Source organism: Etheostoma cragini, chromosome 20 (genome assembly GCF_013103735.1).
Source record: "Etheostoma cragini isolate CJK2018 chromosome 20, CSU_Ecrag_1.0, whole genome shotgun sequence".
Lineage (NCBI taxonomy): Eukaryota > Metazoa > Chordata > Actinopteri > Perciformes > Percidae > Etheostoma > Etheostoma cragini.
The window spans coordinates 12,004,994-12,032,909 of NC_048426.1; the positions used below are offsets into that span (position 1 = coordinate 12,004,994).

The following is a 27,916-nucleotide window of genomic DNA, read 5'->3' on the forward strand; positions in this document are numbered from 1 at the left end:
GCTGAGATGGGAATCCCCGGTGTGAAACCGTGGTCCCACACTGACAGAGAGCAGCAGATGCCTTGTTGCGTCTGTCTAAATCACTACTGATGTGGCTTTCACGACTGACCAGCCAAACACCATGTGACTGAGTCCGGGCCACAAGTAGCTGGATGTCATCGTGTTTCCGCGCTGGCTGCATTCCCCAACTCATGCGTTGTTAAAAATGTATAGTTCATAATTGAAGAAAACACCGATTATGTCCTCTGTCAGCGACCAATTAACTGCTGCCGGTGGTACCGTGCTGCGTCCTCCAGCCGTACCGAGAGATGTGTGTCCTTTGCCGGTTGTAATATTTGGTAACTTCCACAGGAGTGCAGTGGTGTTTCTCCAAAAGAGGAAGTCGGCTATTGACTTTTATGCTACAACCGTAGGTGATGGGTTCACCGGGGTCTAGCTCTGACTCAGGGTTGTCATGCTATGTAATCGGCGTCATGGAGTGCTATATAGTGATCCACCCGTTTCAAGCATTCATTACAAAACACCTAACAACACATAGTGTAGCCTATGTAAGAATTCAACAGAGTAAGGGAACTTTGCAGCGACCGACACCAGGAGAAAGAATTTCAATAAAGAAGCAAAATAACTGCTCATCCCATGGGAGTTTTTTGCATGACAAAGGCTACATTAAGTAACACCAAGTCCTAGATATAGGCTGTAATAAAAATGACGACTATTATTAGCTACTTCCAAGACGTAAAGGACTATTTTGGCCAAAAGGATGTATGGACTTAAAGTTTATATGCTGAACTTGTTTGGGCCATGAAGGTGTCAAGTGAATTTAACAGTGTTATATGTAGCTGAAAAGAAACTTAAATAAGGCAAAATAAAACAAATTGTCCAATTTGTCCAAAAAAATGGCAATGCAAAGCAGAAATCCCGACTTATTCAAGTGTGGATTCAAGTTTAACTCAGCTATTGCATGGAGAACACATCAATGAGAAGTAGGGCTGTGGTGTACTTGGTCGTACCTGTTCGTCTTCTCCATGTATATTTGTTTTGTTGTTGTTGTAGTATGTAACTCTGTCCACGTGGTGACAGTGTTGCATGCTTTTGAACTTTGTATAAGATTGATTCCTAGTGGTTTTCATTTACCTAAAGGCAGGTGTACATGAGGAAAAACGATAAACTTGGGCCAAGGAGGTTTTTTTAGGAAATCTTCTCATATGAGATTTAAAATCCAACAATAATGTAACTTTAACAACCCCAGACCAGTTTTTTTTTCCTGAAAAATTAGTTGAAAACCATAGATGAAAACTCAAACTACCCACATGACCATGTTCTACTCATTTGCATTAAAGCAACCTGAATTAGATTACCCTACCTACTACCCTCTGCCTGTAGGTTAAAAGATGAATGCACTCCCACTTAATCCAAAGAGTTTTAACCATACCTGTCCTTTCGGCACACGTGTTCCCATCTACAGCGAGCACACTCTTCATTATGACTGATTGGAGAAACAAAGTACAGATTGACATGAGCAATGAACACATGTGTGGGCTACAGAGTAGGATTGTTTTCTATTCTGGTTGTTGATGCAGCACACTGGTGTCTATTGATCAGGTTGCGAGAGTGTTCTGTTCTCTGAATCATTGTTTCCATCTCTCCCTCTATCCATGGCCAGAGCTTTATCAAATAACATTGTGTTATTACTGGGTGATATGGCTCCCTTCATTTCCTGTTGGCAACAGCCGTGAATGCAACAACATAGGTTGTTTTTTTTGTGTGCGTGCATGTGGTTGGGTGGATGGATGACTATGTGTGAGGCATCATAAAATGTTCTTTCTTCACAAAGAAACGCAACGATTAAACTGATATTTCACAGGCAGCTTGTAATAAAGAATATCAGCAATGTAATGGAATATTTGTATTTTGACTACGTTCGATTATTACTGTTCCCGCTACATAAATCTGCCCAGAGCCATTTATCGACTTCAGACTGAGAACAATTTTCTTTTTCAAATATGTTTTTTCTCTTTTCCTGAGTATTTATTATTTTTAGGGGGGGTTTAGCTTTCTTTGAGAATTACCTGGTTTAAATTCTTTAACCTTTTGCTGCAACAATTTCACTTATTTTACACCAGTGCTGTGCAGCACAGTCAGTGAAGTGTGAGTTGCCATAACATCAGCTCGTTCTATGAGAAAGCTGTCCAGCCAATGGGCCGAATGAGCAGGGCTGCTCAACAAGAGCTTGTTTATTTTTCCAGGAGGGAGACAGAGATAGGGGGTTGAGGGGAGAGATGAATGGACAGCTTGTTGTAATGGAAGATGATTGCTGGAGAGAACAAAAGAGAACCAGAGGGTAACAAGGGAAAGGTGGCTTGGTTGACTGTAATCACTATGCTGTGTTGCAGGTGCACAGTCCCCAAGTGTAACACATACATGTGTATTGACTGTCACAAACAAGGTCACACTTGCATGCCTGTCTGTTTACCTGCTTTCATTGTGAAAGGGAACAGTCGTGGCTTGGCAGATTGATTTAGAGGGTAAAGTATTTGTTTTTCAATAGGGGAAATTTGGACGACTTTGGTCAAATTTTTTTGTCACAGTTCAGTTCATGAGAGAATACCTCTCACAGTAAGGCATATATTCACATATTCAGGGTGTAAAAACAGATGAATGTCAGCAGTGAAAGGTGTCTTTTTAGTAAACTTCTTGATTCATTCTGAAGCCATGATAAAGCCAAATAAATCCACATTGTACAATGAGCTGTAAATTAAAAAAAAATAAAACTAAGTCTTGATATTCTTAGATCCTCACTTAGCTTGGCTACAGACATCAGAATAGGTGCACCCCGTCAGATCTTTTTAGCAAGCTAGGTCAAAAGGGTTTGACGTTGTGCCCAATAACAGATGTTTCAGAGAAATTGTTGACCAGTCAGAGATGAGGCTGCTAGCAGCCCAATAAGGCTTAACATTAACATTGTAACATTATACAAACAATGCATAGATGATTAACAACTTCTTTTGACAAAACAATCTCACATCAAGGTCCATTAAGCGTCTGTTCAGGAGCTTTGACTCATGCAATTAAGCAGCAGATGAAATTCAAAATATAATTTGAAATATTTGCTAATTACTCAATGTTAAGCCATTCTTTTTTATTATCAGCATGCTATTGCTGGCATCGTAACATTCAGATTCAGCAACTATTGGATGTTGACATGCTCATGTGTAACATGATGGAGTGTTCTAACTTAGAGATACAGAGATAGCATCCAGGTGCCCTCACCTTGCCCCAACTGACGGCGTTTTTGATGGACTTGGATTACTTTCTGCAGTCACCTTGCTGTTAGATCACACCCCATGCTCTGCAACCTCCAGCTCATGCTGCACCAGCTTTGACCTCTTTTTCTTTCCCTGGGGTGTCAGAGTTCTCCCGGGATAGCTCTTCCCCGACTCTACCCTTTGCATTTGTATTGCAGCCTGATTTCTGCCTTTGATAGAGATGTTTTGCATTCAGACACTTTCTATCATTTGACCTGAAAAGATCTGATTGCACATCTAAGCACATTAAAGCGTAACTCCTGCCAAAATGCAACCCAGGGTCGTTTTGTGAATGTACCCGATTTACATTTTTGTTTAAAAGCATAATTAGGATGGAAGCGCTAACATTAAGATTGACCATATTATCGTTTTTCAGTCAAATGGCCAGAAAGTCTCACCTTTCAGAATTAGTACAACAAAATACGCGAAAAAAGCCATTTAAAGTTAATGTCATCCAGATATTAGACATTTGCCAAATAACGATTGTATAAAAGTCTAGATGTAGGTGGAGAATAAAAAACAGTAATAGTTTGTTTCTCATTACTGGGAGAGCCAAGCTCTTCAGCTTTCAACTTAAATTGTTTCATCAACCTGAGAGCACAAATGTTCACAAAATCTTTCAGAGTCTATTCTACAATTTTGGTAGATCAGAAGAGCCTGGTATGGCTTTTAGAAAAGCCCTCAGGCTTTTTATAAAAACAGCTTGAGCATTTAACGCTCACTCTGCCTGAAGTTACAGTATGGTATGGTTTGGGATTTGCATATTTGATGTAATGTAGCAGATTTGTTTCAAATCAAGTTGTGAATCTGGCCCATTCGGAATCTGTGTTAAATTAAATGGTATTCTCTGGCTGAATCATTGTTGCTTTCTTCACCAGAAACCTGAGAGTTCAACCTTTCCACCGAGCCCTGAGCTGGGAGTGATGTAATAATAAGATTTTACCACAGATATATTTTTGCCTTTTGTTTGTAACGGTTTGAGATGGAGGCATGTCAGAGATTACAGGAATGAAAAAAGAGCCTGTAGCTCTGATTTGTCAGGTGGTTACAAAACATTGATAGGAACTATCATCAAACACATGTAGTACCTGCATGCGCACATACACAAATGTGTAAAATGTTTAAAATGTGCACAGGCTTTAAATGTTATATGTAAGGGGGAATATGCCCACAAACATTTGAAACTTGACAGTGTATTGGCATGTTATCACAAGAGTTGTGTGACAACTACAAAGGCTTTTTGTTGCAGTTATATTGTTTGGCAATAAATAGGGCTACTTGTGCTCTGCATTACGTTGGAAATTAATTGTTTGACAATTTGTGGAAAATTTTGAGAGTTAAAGCTTAGAGCTTTAGAGGTGCTGCTTGTCTTCTTGTGTTGCCTTCGTACAGAGCCAGGCTAGCTGTTTTCGCCTTGTTTCCGGTTTTGATGCTAATCTAACGAGTTTTCCTGCCCCGCTTCATATCAAATGGACATGTTCTCAATGGTAAATGTTCTCATAAGGCACTGACACAACAACCAGATTTCCAGCAGTCAGACAGTCAATTTTGGCAGATTTGGCATGTTGAATTGGAAGGGTGGGCAGTTGAACTCATTAAGCAATCTGATTGGTGGATTCCTAGCCTTGAAATGACAAGCGGAATGAGCGTAACAAACATTCAACACAATTGAAGAAACATTCAGCATTTCTTTAAACCAATCACAATCGCCTAAGCTCCGCACAAAGCAGCTGTAAAATAGTCATTGAACTCAACAGCTCAAAGTCAGACACTTTAACCCTTATTATATAATATATAAATTATATATATATATATATATATATATATATATATATATATATATATATATATATATATATATATATATATATATATATATATATATATATAATATATAAATTATATATTATCTATATATAATTATATATAGTGGATCTCACCTCAAGCCGATGCTGCTAAAGTCAAAGTTTCAAAAAATGTAAAGCTTGAAACAACTTACTTTTGTGTAAGGTTGAGCCATACTGTTGGCATTTCAAAATCTTTTGGTTAAATTTTTATTTAAGCAATATTTAAATGCTAACCTCTGAAAATCTAGCCTTGAAGAGTTTACACCCCAAAATAAATGAAGTAGTTTTGTTGTAATTATAGCATATGTGCTAATGCAGGACGGCACAAACAGACACTGACCAGCACACACACCCACAAACATCCTCTCAAACACAGCATAATACCTTTGAGCCCCAATTACTGTACAGTGCAGAATGTACAGGGTCAGGGTAAACCCTCTGCTCTGTAAGTTACCTCACAGAGTAGGCCCATTTTATGGTATGTCTTCTTAACTGGCTATTTCTCCTGGAAGGCCTTGACACTCTGCAGCTTCAGCTGCCATCTCACTGAGACGTTTGTTCTAACACTGGTTTGTCAGTCTTGGATTGCAGTGAAGGAGACACGCTGAGGTAGCCATTGTTTACCCCTAAGGTTATGTTCCTGCTGCAGCTAAAGAAAGGATCACTCTTTTAGAAATCTGAAGGCTCTTCTAACAGTGTGGGGGACATGTCAATAATGTAGTCGAGTCCCCGGGGTCTGACCACAGACTCTTCTTTTTTGTCTTTACCTCCCTTTCTCTATCACAAAAACGAAGAAAAAAAGGATTGAAAAGGATTGTCACATCCGCATTTGTCAGTATGGTAAACGAAGGAGGGAGAGAAAAAGGAAAGGCTGAAAGAGGGAATGGCTCGGAGTCAATAGAGGAAGAAAATTAATCAGCTTTATACATTGCTAAGATGCATTTCTACGTTGATTTATTCTGAGTTTGTTTAAATACAATAATGCATAAACTCAGATTACAATGGAATATTGGTGTCGTATAAAAACCTCTTTTGCTTTGTAAAAATATAGTGCTTTCACCAACAGTTGCTGTGATTGATTGGTTGACACCCCACAGGCAGTTAAGTGTTTAACACCCACGCATGTTTGTTGTCGCCAGTTTAACGACCGAAATTTGGTCTAACAATAATGGGAGGAAACACTGGCTCGTTTTATGTGTGCTCTGAGAACGCAACAGTCAATACATGTTTTTTACCGCTTTATCTGGTAGACGTTTCATCAAATCTCATGAAAGGACATTGTTGTCTCTTCAGATGTGAAGACAAAAACAAGTTCTTTAAAAAGAACCCCATGACTTAGCATTGCGCTCCATTAACATTGCCAGACTCACAAAAGACACGTAACATAAATAAACATACATAAATATTGACTTTCTTGTTCTACTCCTTATTTTTTTCTGTTAAAACCTGGCGTCTACATAAACCCCAATGCAATTCTCTACATTAACCACAATTGCCAGCCGCCTATGCTGGTAGCGGATAATGCAGCACCAATAGACTGTACAAAGTATGACATCACCCATTGATTTTTGGACTAGCATTTGTAATTTGCAAGTTTGGCATTTTGGCCATCACCATCTTGTTTTTTTGGAGCCAGAAGTGACAATATTTGAATTTTTCATTTTCAAACTTTTGTTTTTTGACAGATGTTTGACCATCCAACAAGTGCTACAGTAAAAACCAACCGTTCTTTAACTTGTTTCATGGTTCAACTCTTAAAAGATTGAAACATGAACCTTTTAATGGCAACACACCTAAATGAAGAGTGACAGCTAGTTTTACCCAATTTCCATGTAAACCACACACATAAAGACACCTATTTATACAGCCGACATTTAATACAGCACCAAACTAAACAGTCCTCTGCCCAATCACTTCAATAGAGACAGCTTGTGTGTCTGTTGTGCTGATGTGTTGTGGTTATGTTGCCAAAGACAGAAAGCAGAAATATAAGAGTTGCTTCTGACTGTAAGGTGGATTTTTTTTCTAAAACTAAAAGTCCACAGCAGCATTAATTATTCATCTTGTTAAAAAAGTGCCTCCTGTGAGTAGTGAAAGGAGTGGATAATGATGGTAGCTTTTAACAAAATTTCACCATGGGTTCATACACCACATTTCATGAGAGATAAAGTCCTCACAAAAAGCTTCTGAAATGAAATAACGCTCTGTCTCTGTCAGTCACTGGCTGACATGACCCCTCTGTACTCAATCTTGGACTCCGTCTTTTCTATCTCAGTCCTATTCACATTTCTTTATCATGTCTCCTCTTCACTCTATCCTTTGCATTCTCTCTCAGCTCAGCTCTATTCTGCTGGTGAGTTACTCAGGTCAGAAAATAAGTCAGCTGCCCGGACTAATCTGGGGAATACAGGCGGCTTGAGACCGAGACAGAGGTTGACAGAAAGGCCATCTTTTCCACATCGATAAAAGGCTCTGGTTGTGTCTCAAATCAGATATCATCAAAGTTGACCTATAAATGTACTCAAACGCCACAAAGGAGAAATACAGCTTAATGTCTGGAGAGGCTCCACAGCCAGACGTGAAGTTCAAAATTACCCTGCGGGTGAAATTTGACATCAGGACTCAGATATATAGACAAGATGATGATGTGTATTGGTAGTTTTTAAGATAACACAGTAAAATAATGTTGAAGCATTTTCACGCATCTATTATCTGTCTGTAAGCTTTCTGAATGGGTAATTACATGATAGTACCTTGTTGAGCATGTGGGCATTGTAGATTGCTAAATTGGTTAATTCATGCTTAAAACGTTCTAAATTATATCTACATTATTTGGGGACCATTGCTTCTCAGCTCTTAGCAAATATTCAGAAATATAAAATATGTTTTCTGCCAGATACTGATCACATAATTGGCCATTAACGGGATATTTCAAAATGTGCCAAAAATCTGACTTTTCCTTTTGCCATTACACACTAATTAGTCTCAATGCTACTTTGCAGCCATTGTGAGGAAATGATATTTCTGACAAAGTTAGGCAGAGAGTATTTCTTGGAAGATTTCTGGTACCCTTTAGGCAATGTATTATTGCTCCGACTGCCCGTGTTTTCTTTTTGAGTGTGTGTGTGTGTGTGTGTGTGTGTGTTTTTGTCCTAAGAGTTGACTGTGGAGGGTGCACAGGCAGAAAACAAATGGGGTGCCATCTTTGAATGTAGTTCTTCTGAATACTTCAAACTAAGTACACGCTACAGAGCTCCTAGCATGGATGCAAACTAAGAGTCTTGTTTTAAACATACAAAGATAAAAGGTGTGATTAATGTCGTCAGATAGCAAACATACTTTTTTTTTCAATACTTTGAAAATAGAAAAGTTAACAAACCCCTCCTTGTTGTGAGATTAAAATGATATAACTGCTGTAGTATAGGTCTAAGCTATTTTATATTCCTGGATGAGCAACAACTATTTTATATTTACTGGCGCCTTCACTGGACAGCGTAGGGTTGTCTGCTCAGCTGAGCAGTTGCAGTCCACCACTGACGGCGTAAGTCCTGTTCCAACTGAATGTGAGCTGCAACCGAGGCAGCTGTTGTAAGTGTCCATAAAAAAAGATAGACATAAATAAAGGACATTCATTCATAGGAATGCCATAAAACACGTTTTCCACAAACTCCAAATAAGGTTTCTTCAATTGTGTTGGTAGATCATATTACACATAGTAGGGGACCAAGTTTAAAGCCAAAGCTAACCAAATGACTATTGTTCTAATATATTATTTTCAATAATATACCCCTATTAAACGGGGATTCTGAAGGAATTAAATACGATAATCGTAAAAAATGTTGCCAAGTTTTAGTATGAGATTTATATTTTTTTATATTAATATCATGCTGTTGTTGTACAGAGATCTTTTGATGCAATAATCTGTATACAATTAAAATGGTCTCTGAATAATTAATTATTTCTTTTCCACATATAAGAGCATCTTTTGTTTTTATAAGAGAGGGATTACATGGCTGGTGTCTCCTCCTCACAAATCCTAGTAGTTTATTACAGAACAACAAACAATACAGCAGCTATGTTTGTGTTGGGTTGCATTCCAGGGTGTTCAGGGTGTGTGAAGTGTGTGGATGTTTTAGTGTGACTATTTATATAAGGCACCTACCTGGAGGTCAGCATTTTCCAGTGGATTCATTGCACATCCTCTCCAGAAAAATAAAAGAGTTCACAAATAATATATAAAGAGAATCAGAAGATTAGTTAATTGTTTCATTGCTTGAAATTATTTTAACAACAAAAAAACTTCACTAGATGATTGCCATGCCTCGTTCCTTTTGGGTTCAACTGGTTAATCTGCATAGAGATAGATCACTGACTAGTACAGTCAACCTTTGGGCTGTGTGTGTGTGTGTGTGTGTGTGTGTCATTCCTCCCCTCCCCTTTTCTCTTTTTTCTCCCCTTACTTTAAAACCTTGCCCGTTTTCTCTGCCAATAGTTCCTCAGCATGATTAACATTGTTGTGAGCAGCAAGAGTTGTCATGGCAGCCCCTTGCTCATGTTTGTGCATCAGTCTGTCTTTGTGTCTGTGACATGTGCATACAACTTGTCTGTTCCTGTCAGTGCATGCAAAGTGTGCATGCATGTGCAAAGGTATATTCAGTTATAGAATCTTTTCTGTTCTTATGGTAGGTGACATCACTCCTTTGCAAAACCAATCCCCCACCTGCCCTTTCCGAGTAAACAGTCAGGCATACTTACAAAAAGGGGTTTAAGGTTAATCTGCTCCTGTAGTAACTGCCTGTCATCTTTTTTGAACGGCTTTACATGTCATGTGTTTGCTAATTGCTGAAAGCCCCAGTGACCAAAATGTTACAGGGACCCTAAGTCACCTTTAAAATACTGACCTTTTCCTGTCCAGCACCTCACAGTAGCCCAAAGAAGAGCAAAGGCTTATTATGTCACATCACTGTAAACCTGCAAGACTGACATTACACAGCACAACTTGAATGCAGCTTTAGTTTTGGGGCAGATCAGTTGTGTTGGAGCTCTGTATATTGTGTAAATCATTTGCAACAAATTGCACAAACAAAATGAGACTAATCCAGAAAAAGATGCATTCACGTAGGATGACAAAACAAAACAAAGAAATATTATCTGATACTACTTTCATGAGTCATTTATTTTTGAAAATGAGATTTTAACTGAAGGATAGTAGATTGATTGGCTGTGGACTTTTTAAATTCTTCTCTTCACACGGATTCTTTTTTAAATGTATTTCAACGTTATCTATGGCACTCTGGTGTTCTTTCTCTTCTGCTCTTGCTTTGAAGGTCCCATAACATGGTGCTCTAAGGATGCTTTTGTACAGACCTTAGTGGTCCCCTCATAACATATCTGAAGTCTCTTTCCCAAAATTCAGCCTTGGTGCAGAATTACAGCCACTAGAGCCAGTCCCACAATGAGCTTACCTTAGTATGTGCCATTTCTGAGTCTTCGGCTTTTTGAGTCATAAGGGGCAAGATTCCAGATCGGCCCATCTGAGCGTTCATTTTCTCAAACACCTATCACCATTTCTAGCCACTTGGGGACCATAGGCAGGCTGGGGGAACGCATATTAATGATAAAAAACCTTAAAGTGAAATTTTCATGTCATGGGACCTTTAAAGATTTTTAAACATCATTATGAGACTTCTCCCTGTGGAAAGTACATAAGACAAGATTTAAATGCTGCATCACAGATCTAGTTGAAGGAGGAGAAATAAAGAACTCTCTGTGCACTTGGGGAGTGCTTGCTGAATATTTGCTCAAAGATATGAAGCTTTTAAGAACCCATTTCAAAGAATAATGGGACCAAATGGATTGTAAATAAGCCTGGAAAGTTTAGCTTTGAAAGTGTGAGATAGAAGAGCTAAGAAGCCTTATAGCACGATGTATATTGCTTCTGTGTAACAATGCCATGCAAACAATGAATGCTTTTTGTAAAACTTTGAATTGACAGCAAAGTCATTGCTTGGGTTTTGGGGCATCATTAGGTGTCAACCCAAATCTTCAGCAGGCGTTTGAATTAACCTCAAACTATTCAGAGCCTCAAACCCAATACAGTACTCAATTTAAATCTAAATGTTTGGCTGTTGTGTGTCACAAATATCTAAACTACATGCGTGCTTCCTGCTTCTGGGTTTATTTGATTCTTGGTGGATGTTTTTTAGACATCCAAACAACCGACGATATCTTACGGTGAAAACTGATGAGACTGAGTTCTGCAGTGCTCGAAGAGAACTGGAGAGAGGTATACCGATTTTTGACTGCTGCCTGTACAAATGTTTGTTACAAGGTTTTAATCCTTTGGCCTGCCAACGAAGCTCTTCTTGCTTGGTTAACCTTCAAGATCCAATTTGTGGTTTCTTGTCAAATTTGACAAATACTCAATGTTTTCCCCCGTACACCCTGATCTTAACTCTTTCTTATCCTGCCTCACCATCCTGCTTAGCCTCAGTCGGGATGTAAGTTGCATTGCTGGTTTAAAGGTTGCTGGTAAGCCTACAGTAGTGATGAGGTTGCAGTGTACTTTTCATCACATGTTCATGTTGTAGATGATGAAATGACAACCTCCCCCTAACCTTGTGCCATATACAGAGGTCTACTCTAATGTGTCTGAATTTCATCCATCTTTTCAACAAATGTTTTCATGGATCCCTGCTGTTCTGCTTCATACACGAAACATGAATGCTACGCTTGTGTTGGAAAAACTGCTGGTTGTGTATTTAACAAAAAAAGAACAAAGTCATCTGTGAAACCATCTATCAGCATTACTTTTCATGTGTATTTTAAACATTGCACACAAAAAAGGTATGAGCACACACAGGTGACCACGGTTGATCTTGGTATTAACTTAGTTGATCTGTTTTAGCATATCACAGCTTCCTTGTGAGTTTTGGGATATGAATTTAACTAACTCAATTGATTACTACAGAGTGTATGTTGCGAGGGTGGTTTATTTATCCTTCAGTAAGTCTTGTTCTTTGTCTCCCTGGAGTTAAACATGTCACTGTTTCTGGATGAAAGAAGATTTATTTTGCAGTAGTATCAAAGTTGTTTAACTTAATTCATTAATTCCCATTTCATTGCCACTCCATGTTTTTTCTGCCTTTAACAGTACGTTTGACAGAATTTGAATAAACTGTCTTGCACAATACATGAAATGTAAATTATTCATGTGGCTTCTGTGTTTAATCATGTATGTTGAGTTGGCAAAGGTGTTTATACGAGTGTTTGCGGATGTGTAGACATGGGAAGCATGTAGACCACAATAAATATGCGTGTGTTATAGATGCATGGACAAACCACATTCTATGGTGGGTTGGTGGAAAGAAGCTTTTCAAATTGCATATGTGCTTGTCATCAAATTGTAAACTCATTGCGAACCACTGCATTATTTATTTGCCGTCTCCTCTCTTAATAACCTACTGCAACTCTTTGTCCTCAGACTACAGAAAGGAGTATTTGATAGGGTCTTTCACATGGTGTTGATATATTTAAATTGTGTTAAAGACATAGTCAGGTTATAGACAACTAAATGCCTACTATGTGTGAGAGAATCGTCTTTTTTTTTTGCAAGGTGCCAGCCCTACTGTCATTTTGACATACTTTCACATTAGTGAACATTTTTCCAACTCACAGAGATGAGGTCTGACTGAGGTGCACAATTAATTCTTAAATACCAGCATAGAAACCAATCCAATGGGATTTTTTTTAACAGCTGATACAGTACTGAGTTGATATGTCTGTTGAGCCAATACCTGGCTAATTAATGTGACGTACTGCATATATTGGAGTGGCACCTTATTACCCTTCGGCCTGACTCAGGGGACTCATTTTTTTAGTGAATAATGAGAAAGAAGTGACCGCCCCCATTTCATGAGGTTAAGAGCATCCTGACCTTTTGGTTTCCCTGCTCAAGGCAGCCTAACATTAGCTAAAACCATCTCCTATCTACACTGATCCGTAGAGACAGAACTATTTTTGGCTCCTTTTCGTACATCTTTTTTGGCATTTTAGCCTTTATTTGATCATTCACAGTAGAGAGAGACGCATGCAGCATGATTTAAACCCAAGATGTTGCGATTGCTTGTATTTCTCGTGAAGTAAAATTAGTGTGATCGTGCACTGACTATCTCAAAGACTGTCCAGTCCACTGGTTCATCATTTGCCATCATGTAGTATCATTATTTCTGTATCTCTTGGAATGGACAAAGACTGTTCAAGGTATTGACTCATATGAGTAGCTCGCCACCAGCCTCTTGAACTGATGCCTGCCAGATAGCAGGCACACAATGAACTGTGACCACTCCAGTGGTCCTTTTTGAAAACAATCTACTGGACAAACATGATGGGTATTCAACTTCCACCATTTTGTCTCCTGTTGTTCCAAATGTTGACATTAACATATTGTGTGTGCATTATTTATGAAAATCAGAGTTGTCAAAAAGATATCTTTTGACTACTTCATAAATGAATTCCTAAATGCAGCAAATGTAGTAGCAATTCAGTTCACATATTTCCCATTAAATCAGCTTCCCTGCAAGTACGTAGCATCTGCCAATGACACTCTTTTACATAACTGAAAAACATTTACATTACTCTTTGTTTTATTATCTTTGTTTACATTTTTTGTTGTTCTTTCCTTTGTCTTAAGTTTATATTTTACATATTCTATTGCAGACCGGGTTTTGGTATTTGCTGCTTCTGTTGTGTGTTGCTCATTTGATTGTTTGTGTCTGCACTTGTCATAATTTGCATTTTTTGTTTGTTTCATGGTTTCTCACTTTGTTGTAAAGCACTTAGAGCTACACTCTGTATGGAAGGTACTATATAAATAAATGAGTCTCAATTTGCCCTCAGTAGGCGGGAGTATGATCATTTGCTCTTACCTAATCTTTTTAGCATGAGCACATCATTTACAACATCAAGGGTTTATTTGTTGCTGTGGTATTGGTTACTTAAAATTCTGAGTCAGAGTTAAAACGTCAAATTCTCTGGAACAACGGGACGAGGCTCGCTGAAGAATAGCATGTACAGTATAAACGTAGAACACTTGACAATCCTCCACTCTTTAAACTCGCATGTATTACAGTAAAATAACCTTTAGACACACTCATGCAAAAACACACACACACACAGACAATGAAACACCACTTTCAAATATGATTGCATATATGACAACCGTTTTACTGAATCTCTAGAGTTCTGCAGTTTTTCGAAGTACTTTATGTACAGCAGAAACATTATATAGGGGAGAAGCAGTATACAGAATCACACAGAGATTAAAAGACAACATATATTTCATGGCTTTTCATTTCCGCTGGGTGAAATCCAGTCTCTCTGAGTTGATATTTCTGTACAGTTAAAACAATCCTTGTTTTTAATCTCTGCTTCTTCTTCTTTTTAAATAACAGCAGTGCCCCAGTGACATGAAATAGACTTCAAATCCTCTTTCATAATCTTTTTTATGGATGAGTTCCACAATTCTTCTTTGTCTTTTTTTTAGCATGCATGATTGCTATGATGCTATGAATTCTGTAGGTATCTAAAGAGCATGGATTTAAATGGATTTAAGTGTACAGTACTTCCATTATCATCATTATCTTGTTTTCTCTTCGTCTTTCTCACTCCATGTTTTCCCAAAGATTTTAATGAATACATTTTTTTTCAAAAGCATCTTCTGAATTTGATGAGTTTTTGGAAAGCCTGTTTGAACTCATCATTGAATACGGTGTAGATAACAGGATTGATCAGGGAGTTCAGGTATCCCAGCCAGGTAAATATATCAAAAAGCATTGGATCAAACCAGCACTCTTTACATATGGCCATGACGAGCGTGCCCACAAAAAATGGGAGCCAACAGATAATGAAAGCGCCCAGGATGATGCCCAGTGTCTTGGTCGCTTTCCTCTCCCGAGCCGCACACAGACGTTTCCTCTCCAGCACACTGTCTGCCAGCTTCACTTTAACGCTATTCATGAATAAAGGTGATCCACCTCCTCCCCCACCTCCCACATTGCCAGAGTGTAGGTGTGCTTCCTGGTTTGAGGCAGAATTAAGAGAACAGAGAGAGGAGCCTGCAGAGGTCTGGATGAGCTGTGCTGTGGTGAAACGTTTCCCTGAAGAAGACGGCGTCTTGAAAATACGGGAGCGGGCGGCTACATAGATCCGTCCATAGAGGATGATGAGCAGCACTGTGGGGATGTAAAAGGCGCCGAAGGTGGAGTATAGGGTGTAAGAGATCTGATCTGTATTGACCATGCACTCCGTCAGCTCCTCATGGGCTTTGGCTTGCCGCCAGAAAAGTGGAGGCATGGAAATCGATATGGAGATCACCCACACCACCCCAACCATGATCATTGCCCGACGCATGGTGCGGCGTTTCGAGTACTCCAGGGCGTCTGTGATGGCCCAGTAGCGGTCCAACGCGATCACACACAGGTGCAAGATGGAGGCCGTGCAGAAGGTGATATCGGACGACAGCCAGATGTCACAGACAATCTGCCCCAGGGACCAGGTCTTGCTGACAGTGTAGACAATGCTGATTGGCATGACTAAAATAGACACAAGCAGGTCTGTGACGGCGAGGGAGCCAATCAGGAAGTTGGCAGGTGTGTGGAGCTTCCTGGTTAAAAAGATGGTGGCGATGACAAAGGCGTTTGAGAGCACGGTAGCCAGGGTGACGACAGCTAACAGTGCAGACAGGGAGATCTGGAGGCCGAGTAGCGTGGCCTTGCTCCAGGGTGGAGTTGTTGTAGTGTCAGGAATCTCTGTAAAGTTGCTGGTAAAGTAATCCAGTGAACTATTATCCAGCTCCATCTCGCCTCTGCAACTTTTAAACCTCCTTGTCTCCAAGGTTTAAGCCAGCCTCATCACCTTAGTTTAGGCATGGCACTAGAGAAGGTAGTACACAGGGCATGCCACTGTTGGTTTTTGCTGTGGAAAATGCAGAACTGTTTTATCCTCATTTCACATTGCAATATTCCTTATACTGCAATGTGATTTTATATTCCCCCTCAGCAAACATCTCATTCCTTCCACAACTAATGCTCCTGTAATTGAAGTCAGTTAATTTGTCCATTTCTTCTCTCCAATATTAATTTGTCTCACTGGTGTAGCTGCAGGAGAGAAGACTCCTAATTTGTATTCAGCTCCTGTCAGACAGGCACTCCTTTTCCCTCTTCCCAAGACTCTTATCTCATCTCCAACCAGCAGCCAGCCGGCACCAACACTTTCAGACCAAACCTTCCTATCTATCAATTGCTTTAATGGGCTCCTCCTTTTCAATAAAGCTAAGCGTGGAGCTGCATGTAAGATGACAGATACAAAATGTTTGCTTGTTATCTCTCTCTTATCGGTTGTCAAGTCCACGTGAAGCCTTCTAAATTGCGGTTTGTACTGAAACTTGGCTGTGTCTCGTGTCTTTGATGATATTGGAAAGCCAGAACTTTACAGTTACATAATGCAGATGAGGAAAACAATCTACTTCTCCTATGTATAATTGTTCAATATGAATATTCATAGATTTTAGCAGTTGTACAGATGTTTGCTCAAATGTAATGTGGTGATCAGCAAAGGTTTTTTTCAGATTCCCAGGGATACGTGCTTGTGTGTAAGCTTCTCATCCATCGAGCTAAGGTTTTGTCGTGAAGCTTCCTCTGCAGCATGTTCATCCTAGGTGAGACAAGTGAGAGGGAGAGATATAGGAAAGATTAGATACATTCCACTTCACCATCATCCCCTCCCGCGTAGTAAACATGTGCATACACATACAAACCACCTACATGACAAATCCCACACATACTGTAAGGGGCAAAAAAAAATGCACATGCACAATCTGTAAACTCAACCTCAACCTGCACACACGTATAATGGAGCACTATGCCTTGACACACAGTCTTAACACCCACACACCTTCAGCCACTGTATTGATTTATTACATTTGTTGCAAGACTGACATTAAAATCTCCATGCGAGGTAAGTGTAAAACACTGCCCCCCCGCCCCCCCCCGTCCGCTATAACCGGTTTGCTTTGCTATTCTCTGAACTAACACAACAGCACACTATCCAAAGGTATTCAATGTATGTTCTCAACATAAAATCAGTTAATACTATTATCATTTCAGATTGTTGTGGTATAAATGAATATTTTCTGCCATAGCATCTGTTTGCCCTAATTAAATAGTTCGTAGTGTTGTGGCGTGGATATGGGGCATCCTAATTGCAGTGGTTTGAGACCTTGACCATGTAATTATAACATCCCTGATATGTCATTTCCTGTCTTTAAACAATGTCCTCTCTTCTTTTCCTTCTGTCTGATTCTCTCAGGATTTCATTTGGATTGACTGCAAATATATTTAATACTATTAAATTATATATATATATATATATATATATATATATATATATATATATATATATATATATATATATATATATATATATATATATATATATATATATATATATATATATATATATAGAGAGAGAGAGAGAGAGAGAGATAGAGATAGAGATATGTATATATATATATATATTTTTTTTTTAAGAAAATCGAAAAAAAGAAGAAAAAAAAATATCCAATTTATTATTTTATCTAAAGCATGCAAAGCTCATTAATGGTGCTCAGAATTACAAAGAGACAGTGACCATGTTGCCTCCAGGCAACAGAAAATGATCATGGCAAGCATGCAAATGGCACGCTGACTTACTTTTAAGTACAATGAAAATGATAAGAACTGAGATGTGGAAATGTGGTATTGTGACCCAATGGGAATCACTACAGAAGGCATTCCCTCCCTCCAGCTTTTATCTACTGTATCTATGTTAGGTTGGCTTTAAGAGTGGCAGCTCGGAGGCTAACCACTTATAATTCACTTGTCACTGTAACACAACTGACAGTGAAAAATACTGCAGAGACTTCAATCAACGTAATGACAAATAAAACATGAATGCTTAACTAAAACGTATTTTGTTTCCTAAAAGTTATGCACATGTGCACTGTAAAAGCCAAAGTGACTGAGGTGTGTTAGATGGATTTTTATTAACATAGCAATGGATTACAGAGAGAAATATATAAGTTTCTTTATAGGAATAAGGTTTGTATAGTTCATTATTTTCTCAAGACTATTTTGTATTTCACACTTCAGCAGGCTTTGAAGTGATGTTCAAATATCAAGTAACAAAGATGCAGAAAAAAAACAAGCAACAGTGTTTGCCACAGTAATTACAAAATTTGGGTTTTTCCTTCTGTCGGCACATTAGAGTGTCGAGACTCGTACAACTCTGCAAATCACCTCCATTAACTAAGTGTTGATTGGCAGCTGGGCTCTTGAGGGGGATTATTGTGCTTTGTCTCTGACAATAAATAAGCATATTAAATAGTAGATGAGAGCAACCTTGTCTGGTTAGGGCATTCATTTACAGACTCTCAGATGAGTGTGAAGATTTTTATAAACCAAAATCAGCATATTTTTTGCCTCTGCTTTGTCCAGCACTATGACATTTAAATGGCTGTGAGGGAGGTTGACTACAGGCTGCCATCCATCAAACACACAAATGTACTGTTTAGCAGCACATAAATGGGCACAGAGAAGTGATGGTACCCACCCAGGCAAAGACATACTTAACATCCACACACACACACAATGCTGATCTGCAGGGCAGCATTCATGAAATTGAATAATACTGCAAAACAGGAGTAGCTCTTTATTGTTATGGTGGACTGGTTGGTATACTGTCCTACAGTGTCTGAGTAGCCATTGCTGTTTCCTAAACCATGCACTTTAGTCCTGCACTACATATGTGCCCAATAAAAAGGTCTAATGCCTTTGAAACAATTGTATTTACAATTTATTTGTATTTAATTATTATTGAGCCCCATTTATGATCAGGCTGAGGATCCAAGTCATTTATGATTGTTGTTGACTTTGGGAAATATATTCTACTTTAGTTGTTTTATGTTTTTGTGTACTCTGTGTGACTGTACTGTCACCTCTCTTGGCCAGTAGATTTTTACTTTCAGTGAGTTTTTTTTCCTGGTTAAATAAATAAAATAAATAAATCCTAAATACCAATAAGTGCCTGATAAATGAGTTTATTCTTCTTCATGATACCTCCCAGGCTCCGCATATTACTTTTTGTAATCAAAGACATTAACCTACTGTAAAATAATCCAATTACGATATAGTAAATAACAGTAAATTATTTCAGACAAAATTAAAGTAGTACATCAGCAATTTTGTGTTGCACTTTAATAAATACGGGGTAGATTGGGAGAAACACATTAAAAAAAGGTGTTGTCAACAACCTGTCCTTGGCATTTACAAATTTGAAGACAAAAGGGAGAAAACCCTGATGACATCACAACGACGGCATCATGGTTTCTTTCCTCAGACTTAAGCCCCCCCCGAACTACAGAAGACATAATACAACTGTTTTCACAGGCTGTATAGTGCTCCCTGTTACGAGTAAACATAACGTCATGTGTAAAGAATATGATGTACAGATGTGTTTGAGACAGCTGTAACTAGTGATGGTTGAACCATTAGACAGCATGACAACATGACAGTCATGCTTCATTGCACCAGTAAAAAAGAGATTGATAGGCGCACAGTGTTTAGTAATAACACTCAGTTATAGTGTTGTCATATTGAACACACCAAGCTTAGTAAGAAAATTTTCATGGACAGCATCAACTTATTCATTCACTTGTCTCTTTTTAGTATATTTTAGACACACACACACACACATGATAGATGGCTGAATAACTTATCTGTTTACACATCAAACAAGTCAGGGACAAGGCTTATCTTCCAAGGGTCTGGTTTACAGCACAGTGAGGTAATGAGTGTCCTAATGAATGGATGAGAGGAAAAAGATTCTCAATCAAGAACAGGCCTTGCCTAAATCTGGCTGTGTTGTTTTTATGAAATATATTAGCTTCAACATCTGGCTTTGAAATTGAAGACCTACCACAGGGAGGCATTTCTCAGCTCAATGAGGTGAAGTGGGCATTTATTTTTCTTAAACCAAGGAAAAAGTGGGTAATGCAAAAGTAAAATCATACTAAAAACAAGCACAAAAAATTACAAGTTTGTTCAGGTGGATCTGACAAAGAGCAGAACTGGAGCCGTGGACAATACCCACCGCCTTGCCCAGTTGGCCTCATTGCATCACACACCCATTAACTACAAATCTGGTTCATTCCCTTTAGGCTTGGGCCAGATCCAAGCAGATGCTTCAGCTTGTGTGGCAGCCTGTTTGTTGGTCTGGGTTAAACAGGCATACCCTCTGAACCCTGCAGGACTGCAAACACCGCATGGCCCCAGTGGAGATAATTGATTTAGCGTGGACAAGATAGAGCCATTGCTACCTCCGCTGTCAGCTAATGTTTACTCAAGCGTGCACTTAACAGTCGGTGAGCAATGATGTTGTGTGTGTGGGGGCGTGGGTGGGTGGGTGAAGGGGGTTTGATGATATGGAAGAATTCTTAGATGAACATGGGAGCAGACTATTGGAGCTTTACAAGGAATTCTTTTGTAATCAGATCAGCTTCAAACCAGGACGACATTTCCATCATTGTTGCGACAGGCTTTGCAAACTTTAATTTCCCTGGATTTCAGCTCTCAGGCTACATACAGGGTGCCTATAACAGTGTTAGGGCTGTATGCAGCCTTAAGGAGAAATACCTGCCAACACTACTCAGGACTAATAACGTACTTTCAATGTTGGGATAAGTACATATCACATTATCAATGATATTGTTATTTATGGTTATTCTTCAAAAAAGATGCTATTCACGAAACATCAGTCAAAGGTAAGATAGTAATGCACGGTACATTTTGTAGTAACAATGCAAATATAAAATGTCTAACTGAAAGTATCATCTTTAGGAAAGTAAGGATTAATTTTAATACAAAGATTTACATAGCATTATTTTTTTATTATAGTGCCATTATGATCAAAAGCTCAATAATTAATTGTATATGCTATATTGATTCAAATGCAGTTAACAGCATGAACACTTAATTGTGAACAAACGTCTTGGCGTCAAACAATAATCATTGTTCAATTGAGTAGGTAAACTACCTTTTAACTGTCCTGTAGCAAAGCATACACTGCCAACGACTTTGGCTCATTTTGCTTAACATTACAATCAGTTTGCCATCCAGGATGCTGTTGTTTGAATTAACAACAGAAATACATTTCACAATGCAGTATGCTTAGCACCATGCAGATACTGAATTAAACACAGCTGAACTGCATTGTGAGTGGGAAGATGTAACTATAAAATATAGATAAGTAGGAATGTTTCAACAGTCAGCATGACTTCAGAAGTAATATTCATTAAAGGGCAGCCTAAGGTTAAAGTCAAAAATAATCAAAACAGACCATGGAGAGATGGAGTCACTGCCAATACAATCAAACAAACATTACTAATATGCTATGAATAATAATAAAAACATGTTTAGTGAATGACTGGCATGTATGAATTCCAACATGCTGGCATGTCGTGCTGCAATTGAGGGAAAAGCTAATTAAATGGCATTATTTAATTCGGGGGCTCCGGGGTTTATCTTATCTCTGTTGTTTGAAGATGCCTGGGAGCGTGGTGTAGGTGTTTCTCAAGCTTTGTTGGCTGCACGTGTGCACAAGCATGCAAATGTACAATATCATATACATGCACCATCCTCTAACAATCCACCCACGGTACAAACACATATATGTAAGCTTAGAAAAAATACCACACAATTCCTTTGTCATGGGAGCTGGCATTGGAGGACACTGAAGGTGTTTCACAGGTTCATGTTGATTTTTGGTGACCGATTCCTTTGCTTGCTAAATGAACTGCAGAGTGGACATGCAGTATCTCAAGTTACTTCAGTCCGACCGTGCTGGCGGCCTGCTCAAACCTCCGGGTACAAACCTTAGGATTTATTATGACGGGTAAGAAGGATCATCTCAGCTCCTCTATAAACCAATAGAATGGAACAGATTGTTAAAAATTGAATAATTTGGCCTCATAGCATGGCTATTATGATTTTCTGTTACTGTAATAAAAGCTTGCCATTTCATTAACAGGTTACACAGCAGCATGTTAAAACTGTTTAAAATGCACCTCTTATCATCTCTTCAGCCTAGAGTAAACTTTGTCGACACATCAAAGCCTCCTACTGCAGAGAAAGCCTTCCAAAGTGGTGTACTTTACACAACTCCACAGTAATACCCTCCTTACAGTGTGTTCATGACCTTTAGAAAGTGGAAAAGGTCCAGTGCAAATTTAGGACACCTGAGAGGCTCTTCATTGAAAGTGGGCCTGGATGATATGAGCTGATGCAGAGATTATCTTTCACAGCCGGCTGAGTAAGTGTGTGTGTATAGTTGCTTTCCGACCTGAGGGATTTTTGCAGATCCTAGAACTTAACATTCCTAGAACCCTTTTTTTCTCGTGTTCCGACTGGACCAATTTGGGGATTTTTAAGTCCCTCTAACTGCAGTTCCTGTAATTTTTTCAGCTCCTCCTTAAAGAAATGTACCAACAGATCCCATTGCTCTGGACAGAGACCAGTGAAGGATTTTAACGTCACTCTTCCAGTGAGTGCTGGGAATTACTGCAAAGCCTCCAACTGAGCTTGACGACATAGATGTGACGTGAGCAACATGTCTGAAAGTTGTAAGTCTTCTGGTAGCTGTGCCAAAAGAAATCTCAATCATTCCCAATCAGCAGAGACGGAGAGTGTAGGAATTTAAGAACAAAACATAGGCACAGGCTAATTATTGTTAACTAAAATGCTAATTAACATTAGTAATTAAACCTTAACAGCTAATGTAAGTCAAAACTGTCTGCGTGCTTCTCCTGACAATGATGATTTGTCGACTATGTGACAGTAAGTCACTTGGTTATGACACAATGATTAGCCTATGTTTACGAAAACGCCTGCTAGGGAGCCATTACGTGAGATATAAGGTAATGGCGCCATAAGAGCTACGCTTTGTGGCGGTTGGCTTACCTCCTTGTTTAGGGCAGGGTATTTTTGCTGTTCCCGTTTCCGCATAGGAACCTAGGTTAACGAGAGTCAAGTTTCCGGTACAGACAGACCAACAAAAGGGACCAATTAAACAATTTCCGCCATCTTATTCATCACTAAGTTCACTTCTGAGAAGGTTTTAGGTGAGAAAGGGACTGTTTAGAATTTAAATTTAGGCAGCATTGCAAAAAAAAGGTTTTCGGAGTTAAGAAGCTTTCTTAAAGTGATATGACAGCCAGCTAGCGCCTGCCCGGGCCCCTGTAAGCTTGTGTTTTCTTAGATCAGTCTCGTAAATAAGAGGCTCATAAGAGGATCATTTGGTTAAATATCACAATACTTGTCCATCAAAACATCAAGTGGTGGCAGAGGCGGGGGAAAGAAAGATACCGGTTTTCTCTTTAGGACACTAAGTTATGACATGGGCTATATACATTAGCTTTAGTTTATACCTTTTTATGGTGTATTTGTTTTCTGATTTTAACGCTATAAAGTCTGTTGCTGTGCTCGATTGCCAGTTTTGGGGGAGAGTAGTTAGTAGAACTGGTCAGAAAGTGGCTTGTTGTGTTTGTGTGTGTGTGTGTGTGTGTGTGTGTGTGTGTGTGTGTGTGTGTGTGTGTTAGGAGGAGAGGGAGAAACAGACAGGACAAATGAGTATCTGGTTCAAATATGGGGTAATATAAAAGAGCTTGCGATCCAAACACTCTTAGTACTAACTATGTATTTAAAAAAACAAAAACACATTTGAGGTTGTCTCTCCTGAAACATGTGATCACAGGAGTAATTAAAGCTGCCCACCCAATTATTTTTGTAAATTCTTTTCCAATCCTTGCACTGTTTTTGCAAATAATGTGATAAATATGCGCGAAATTGCTCCAATACAATGAAACATTTTGCCATTTCCCACCTAAAATAACCCAATTTCCACCCACTGTGACCACAAATACAATAAAAACTCAACTTTCACAAAACAAATTGCCCCTGTAAACTGTCCATCCCCTAGTGTCATCTCCACAGACAATGGTTACGAACAGGGGCCGAATTGCCTCTAAAAAGCTCCGCAAAGTCCCGCCTCAGCAAACCAGTTTTCTTCTTACACCGATTTAAATCCATTAACCTTATACCAAAGCTTACCTATAACTGACCTTATATTCAACCCTTAAAGCAGCGATTTATTTGGAGTGGAACACAGGCTGCATTTACAAAGTAAAACATGCACAAGAATATTTTAAAATCATCTGTACTCTTCAGGAATCCATTTCTGCAAAAGTGTTTATGATTACACAATGTTTTCCACAAACTCGCATTTTCAAACAGTGCTACTGCAAAAGAACACAAAATGGAAGTGACTTGCATTAAAAATGATTGGTAACTCATATTAAAATAAGTTGTTGCAAACGTGGTTGTGCCAGAGCTCCCCGTATTAATCCTGTTTATATGATTATCAATTAAAAATTAAACGTTGAAATCAGAGGCCTAAAAATACACAATTTCAACGGTCTTAACTGAACTGAATCGTCAGCTAATGTCACATATCATTACTGTGAATTAACATTACTTGAAAGATTATCTATTAAGTGTGAATTTATCACTTACAGTTATAGTTACTTGAAAATGTGTTTAATGGTGAGCAACAGGATGTCATGCTACAGTCTGCATTAAGTCATCATGAGTCATAAATATAAGTATATGATTTGTATCCTTATGATAAAGTGTTACTGACTCAAGTGTGAAATTGTTGTTTCGTGAGCATCACTGCTGAGCCAGAGAATGACACACACATAATTACATTACATAAAATATGCTTGCCCACTCATGCGGTCTCTGTCTGTCCCTGTTTATCTCTCTCTGTCTCTATGTGTCTGATTCTTTCTCTGTCCTAATGTTTTTTTCTTCTTCAAACTATTCAGGTAATTAGTCCCATAGCCTAAATATAGTTTAAATGATCTTAAACAGAGTTACCATCACAGTTCACCATAGCCATTGTCTCTGTGGATGCCATGGGAACAATGTAAGGGAACGTCAACATGTAAATAGAGAGTAAAGTGAATATCTCAAGGAAGAAATTAAAACAACCAGAGTTCAATACTAAAGCCAGCCCAGATGTGTGGTGTACTTGTCTCGATAAACTAGTTTGACTGGTGGCCGATGGATCAATGGCTAATGTACTGTTTCATTAAAAAAATATTAGATGTAAAGAGTTTTTCTGAGAGCTCAGCACATTATGGCATTATTGTGAGAACCAGAAACCAACCAATACCATGCTGGAAAAAATCACCCTGTGAGCACAATATAAACTGAAATAAAAACGGTTGAAGTATAGTTTTGACTCAGCACATCTTTACCAGACAGGGCCACAAGACTATGTAATAGGAGGAGTTCAAATTGAACTGTAGTTGTTTAAATTCCAGTAAGTAATCACATTCCCCAAAAAATACTTACACAGATGCACAAGAAAGTCTTTCCTTTCTCGGTTTTACCAGTTTTGAATATTTCTGCAAGATGGTCAGACAGCTGTTGCTTTCATGGAGATGGTAAATTGATTTTATTGCCAATTAAGCAGGATGGATCCATATAGGATTGCAGATCCTCAGAGAAATTGCCAATTTATAAGTAAAGAACAGAAACTTTGAGATCTTGACTCTGAATTTAGAAAAAGGTTTGAACCAAATTAGAGTAGAGTTTCTGATAAAAAGAAGGGCCTGTCAATTAACACAGTAAACTACTTTAAAAAAATGTCAGAGGGGCACTTTCAACTTTGTGTTGAGAAGATTGTCAAAAACATAACTTTAGACTTTTAAAACCTTTGTGCTACAGTATATGCTAATGTGTTTCACAAAAGAGAAAGGAGCAGAGTTCTAAGGATTTAAAAAAAATTCTCTGATGATAATAAACTCTTCCCATATTGGCTCAGCTCAATACTGTGTTCTTAAAACACAGCTACACACTTATGAACATCATAAATCATTGCAACCTTATTGCAGATTCATTATACATGACGTACAGTACCTATTTTGTTCTAAAGCTCAAACTGGTTTATAATTTGCACGTTTGTCACACTTCATTATTGGCGCCCCTGGAATTACCTCATAAGGAGCTGTCTGCTTTGTGTGCGGGCAAGCTTCATTCATAAAAATATTACCAAAGAGTAAACGTATAAATTTCACATCACACAGCTTCAAGTCCAGATTTTAGAAATCAACAAACCAAAACAGATTTAGCAGTCAGTAGTCATGTGAAAGGTACCTGAAACAACACTACAGCTGTCAATGATGGGACATCAGAGCAGAGCTGCATACTGTGACAGATATAAAGAGAATATAAACAGAATAATAAGCAGTCCATGACTAATAAGAGAGGCGTCATCACATAGTCAAAGAGATATAAGACGGATGATATAGCCTTAAGCAGGTGATGTTGCACTGATGGTGCATCATAGGATGATACTGGATACTGGATAAGTACAAGAAAATTGGGGAATGCCTAATTCTCTTAAATTGCATAAATGGGCCACATCCTGCATGAGGCCCTTCGTTTTAGATCCTGTTCCATCTTTGTTAAACCTAATTCTGCTTATATTATACTATTATAGTTTTACAGCAAAAGAATATGCATTATCCCACACAAACACAATGTTCTTTATTTTCTGTGGCAGCCAAAACATAATTTGAAGGATAGCATAATAACTATTAGTGCTATTAGTACTACATGATAAAGCTTCATACTGAGTATTTTCTTATAAAAATAAATCCAAAGTTGTTTTAGTAGCAGATGCTGTATCATGGCTGAAGGAAAAACAGTGAAATTGTGCAAATCCGGGCAAGTGCTACAGAACAAATATGATATTTTTCTGTATTTTTCTGCCTTGTGGTATGTTCTACTTCTCCGACATTCAACCTCCCTCAACTGGCTTCAAGTGATGGAAACTTCATCTTCAACAAGTAGTCAATCTTGAAACATTGACCGTTAATGGCCTGAGTGCTGTGAGGAGTACAAGCTTGTATGGATTCCGGTATCACCCCTACTGATATTTTCACGGTAAATGAAAACTTGACTAAATCTATAATTACAACTTCAGTCCAAGAAGCCAAGTCTTAGGATTCATCGCTAATTATACAGGTAGAATGACTGAGAGGTGGAGGGATCCAGCCATGAAAAAAAAACACAGGACTGGAAGATAAGGAGAGGAAGAGGAATAACTAGAAAAAAAATGAATTGAGGAATGCAACAAAAATTAGATCAAATACGAGGAAAACTCAAAGGTCCCTGAGGTTAAAATCATGCAGAATAACAACAAAGCATGAATAAAATTTCCCTGAGACAATACATTGTGGCGGATTGTCCCCTGTGCTGCAACAATAATGCTGGAAATGATGATGAAGAGACAGAGGACGTTATTTAGAGAGTGAAAGACTGCTTTCTCACGCGGAGTCCAATCCCATGTGAATAATCCTGCTGTCTGTAAATCCGATGGGATTACCACTGATACTGCTTTAATTCTAGTTTAAAGAGAAAACATAGCCGCATTAAGCATTCCTGAAAAGAGGATTTGATTAAAGAAGTGAAGCAATGCAAAATGAAGCATGTCATGATTTAGAGACTGGGTTTGCAAATGTGTAAAGATCCAGCAGTGCCATTGTCACTTTCAAAGATTCCAACATATATCTATATATATATATATACATATATATACATACAT

The 27,916-nt window shown here is 38.5% G+C and overlaps 1 protein-coding gene across 1 annotated transcript in view; it reads right to left on the bottom strand.

Moving 5' to 3' along the window:
* Positions 1-14,749: 14,749 nt before the first annotated feature.
* Positions 14,750-27,916, bottom strand: part of htr1d (5-hydroxytryptamine (serotonin) receptor 1D, G protein-coupled) — a 19,605-nt gene continuing 6,438 nt past the window's right edge. Inside the window, exon 2 of the mRNA XM_034859041.1 lies at positions 14,750-16,864. Within this exon, the coding sequence (XP_034714932.1) occupies positions 14,858-16,009 (1,152 nt within the window). The 5' untranslated portion in view covers positions 16,010-16,864 and the 3' untranslated portion in view covers positions 14,750-14,857. The remainder of the gene's footprint in view (positions 16,865-27,916) is intronic.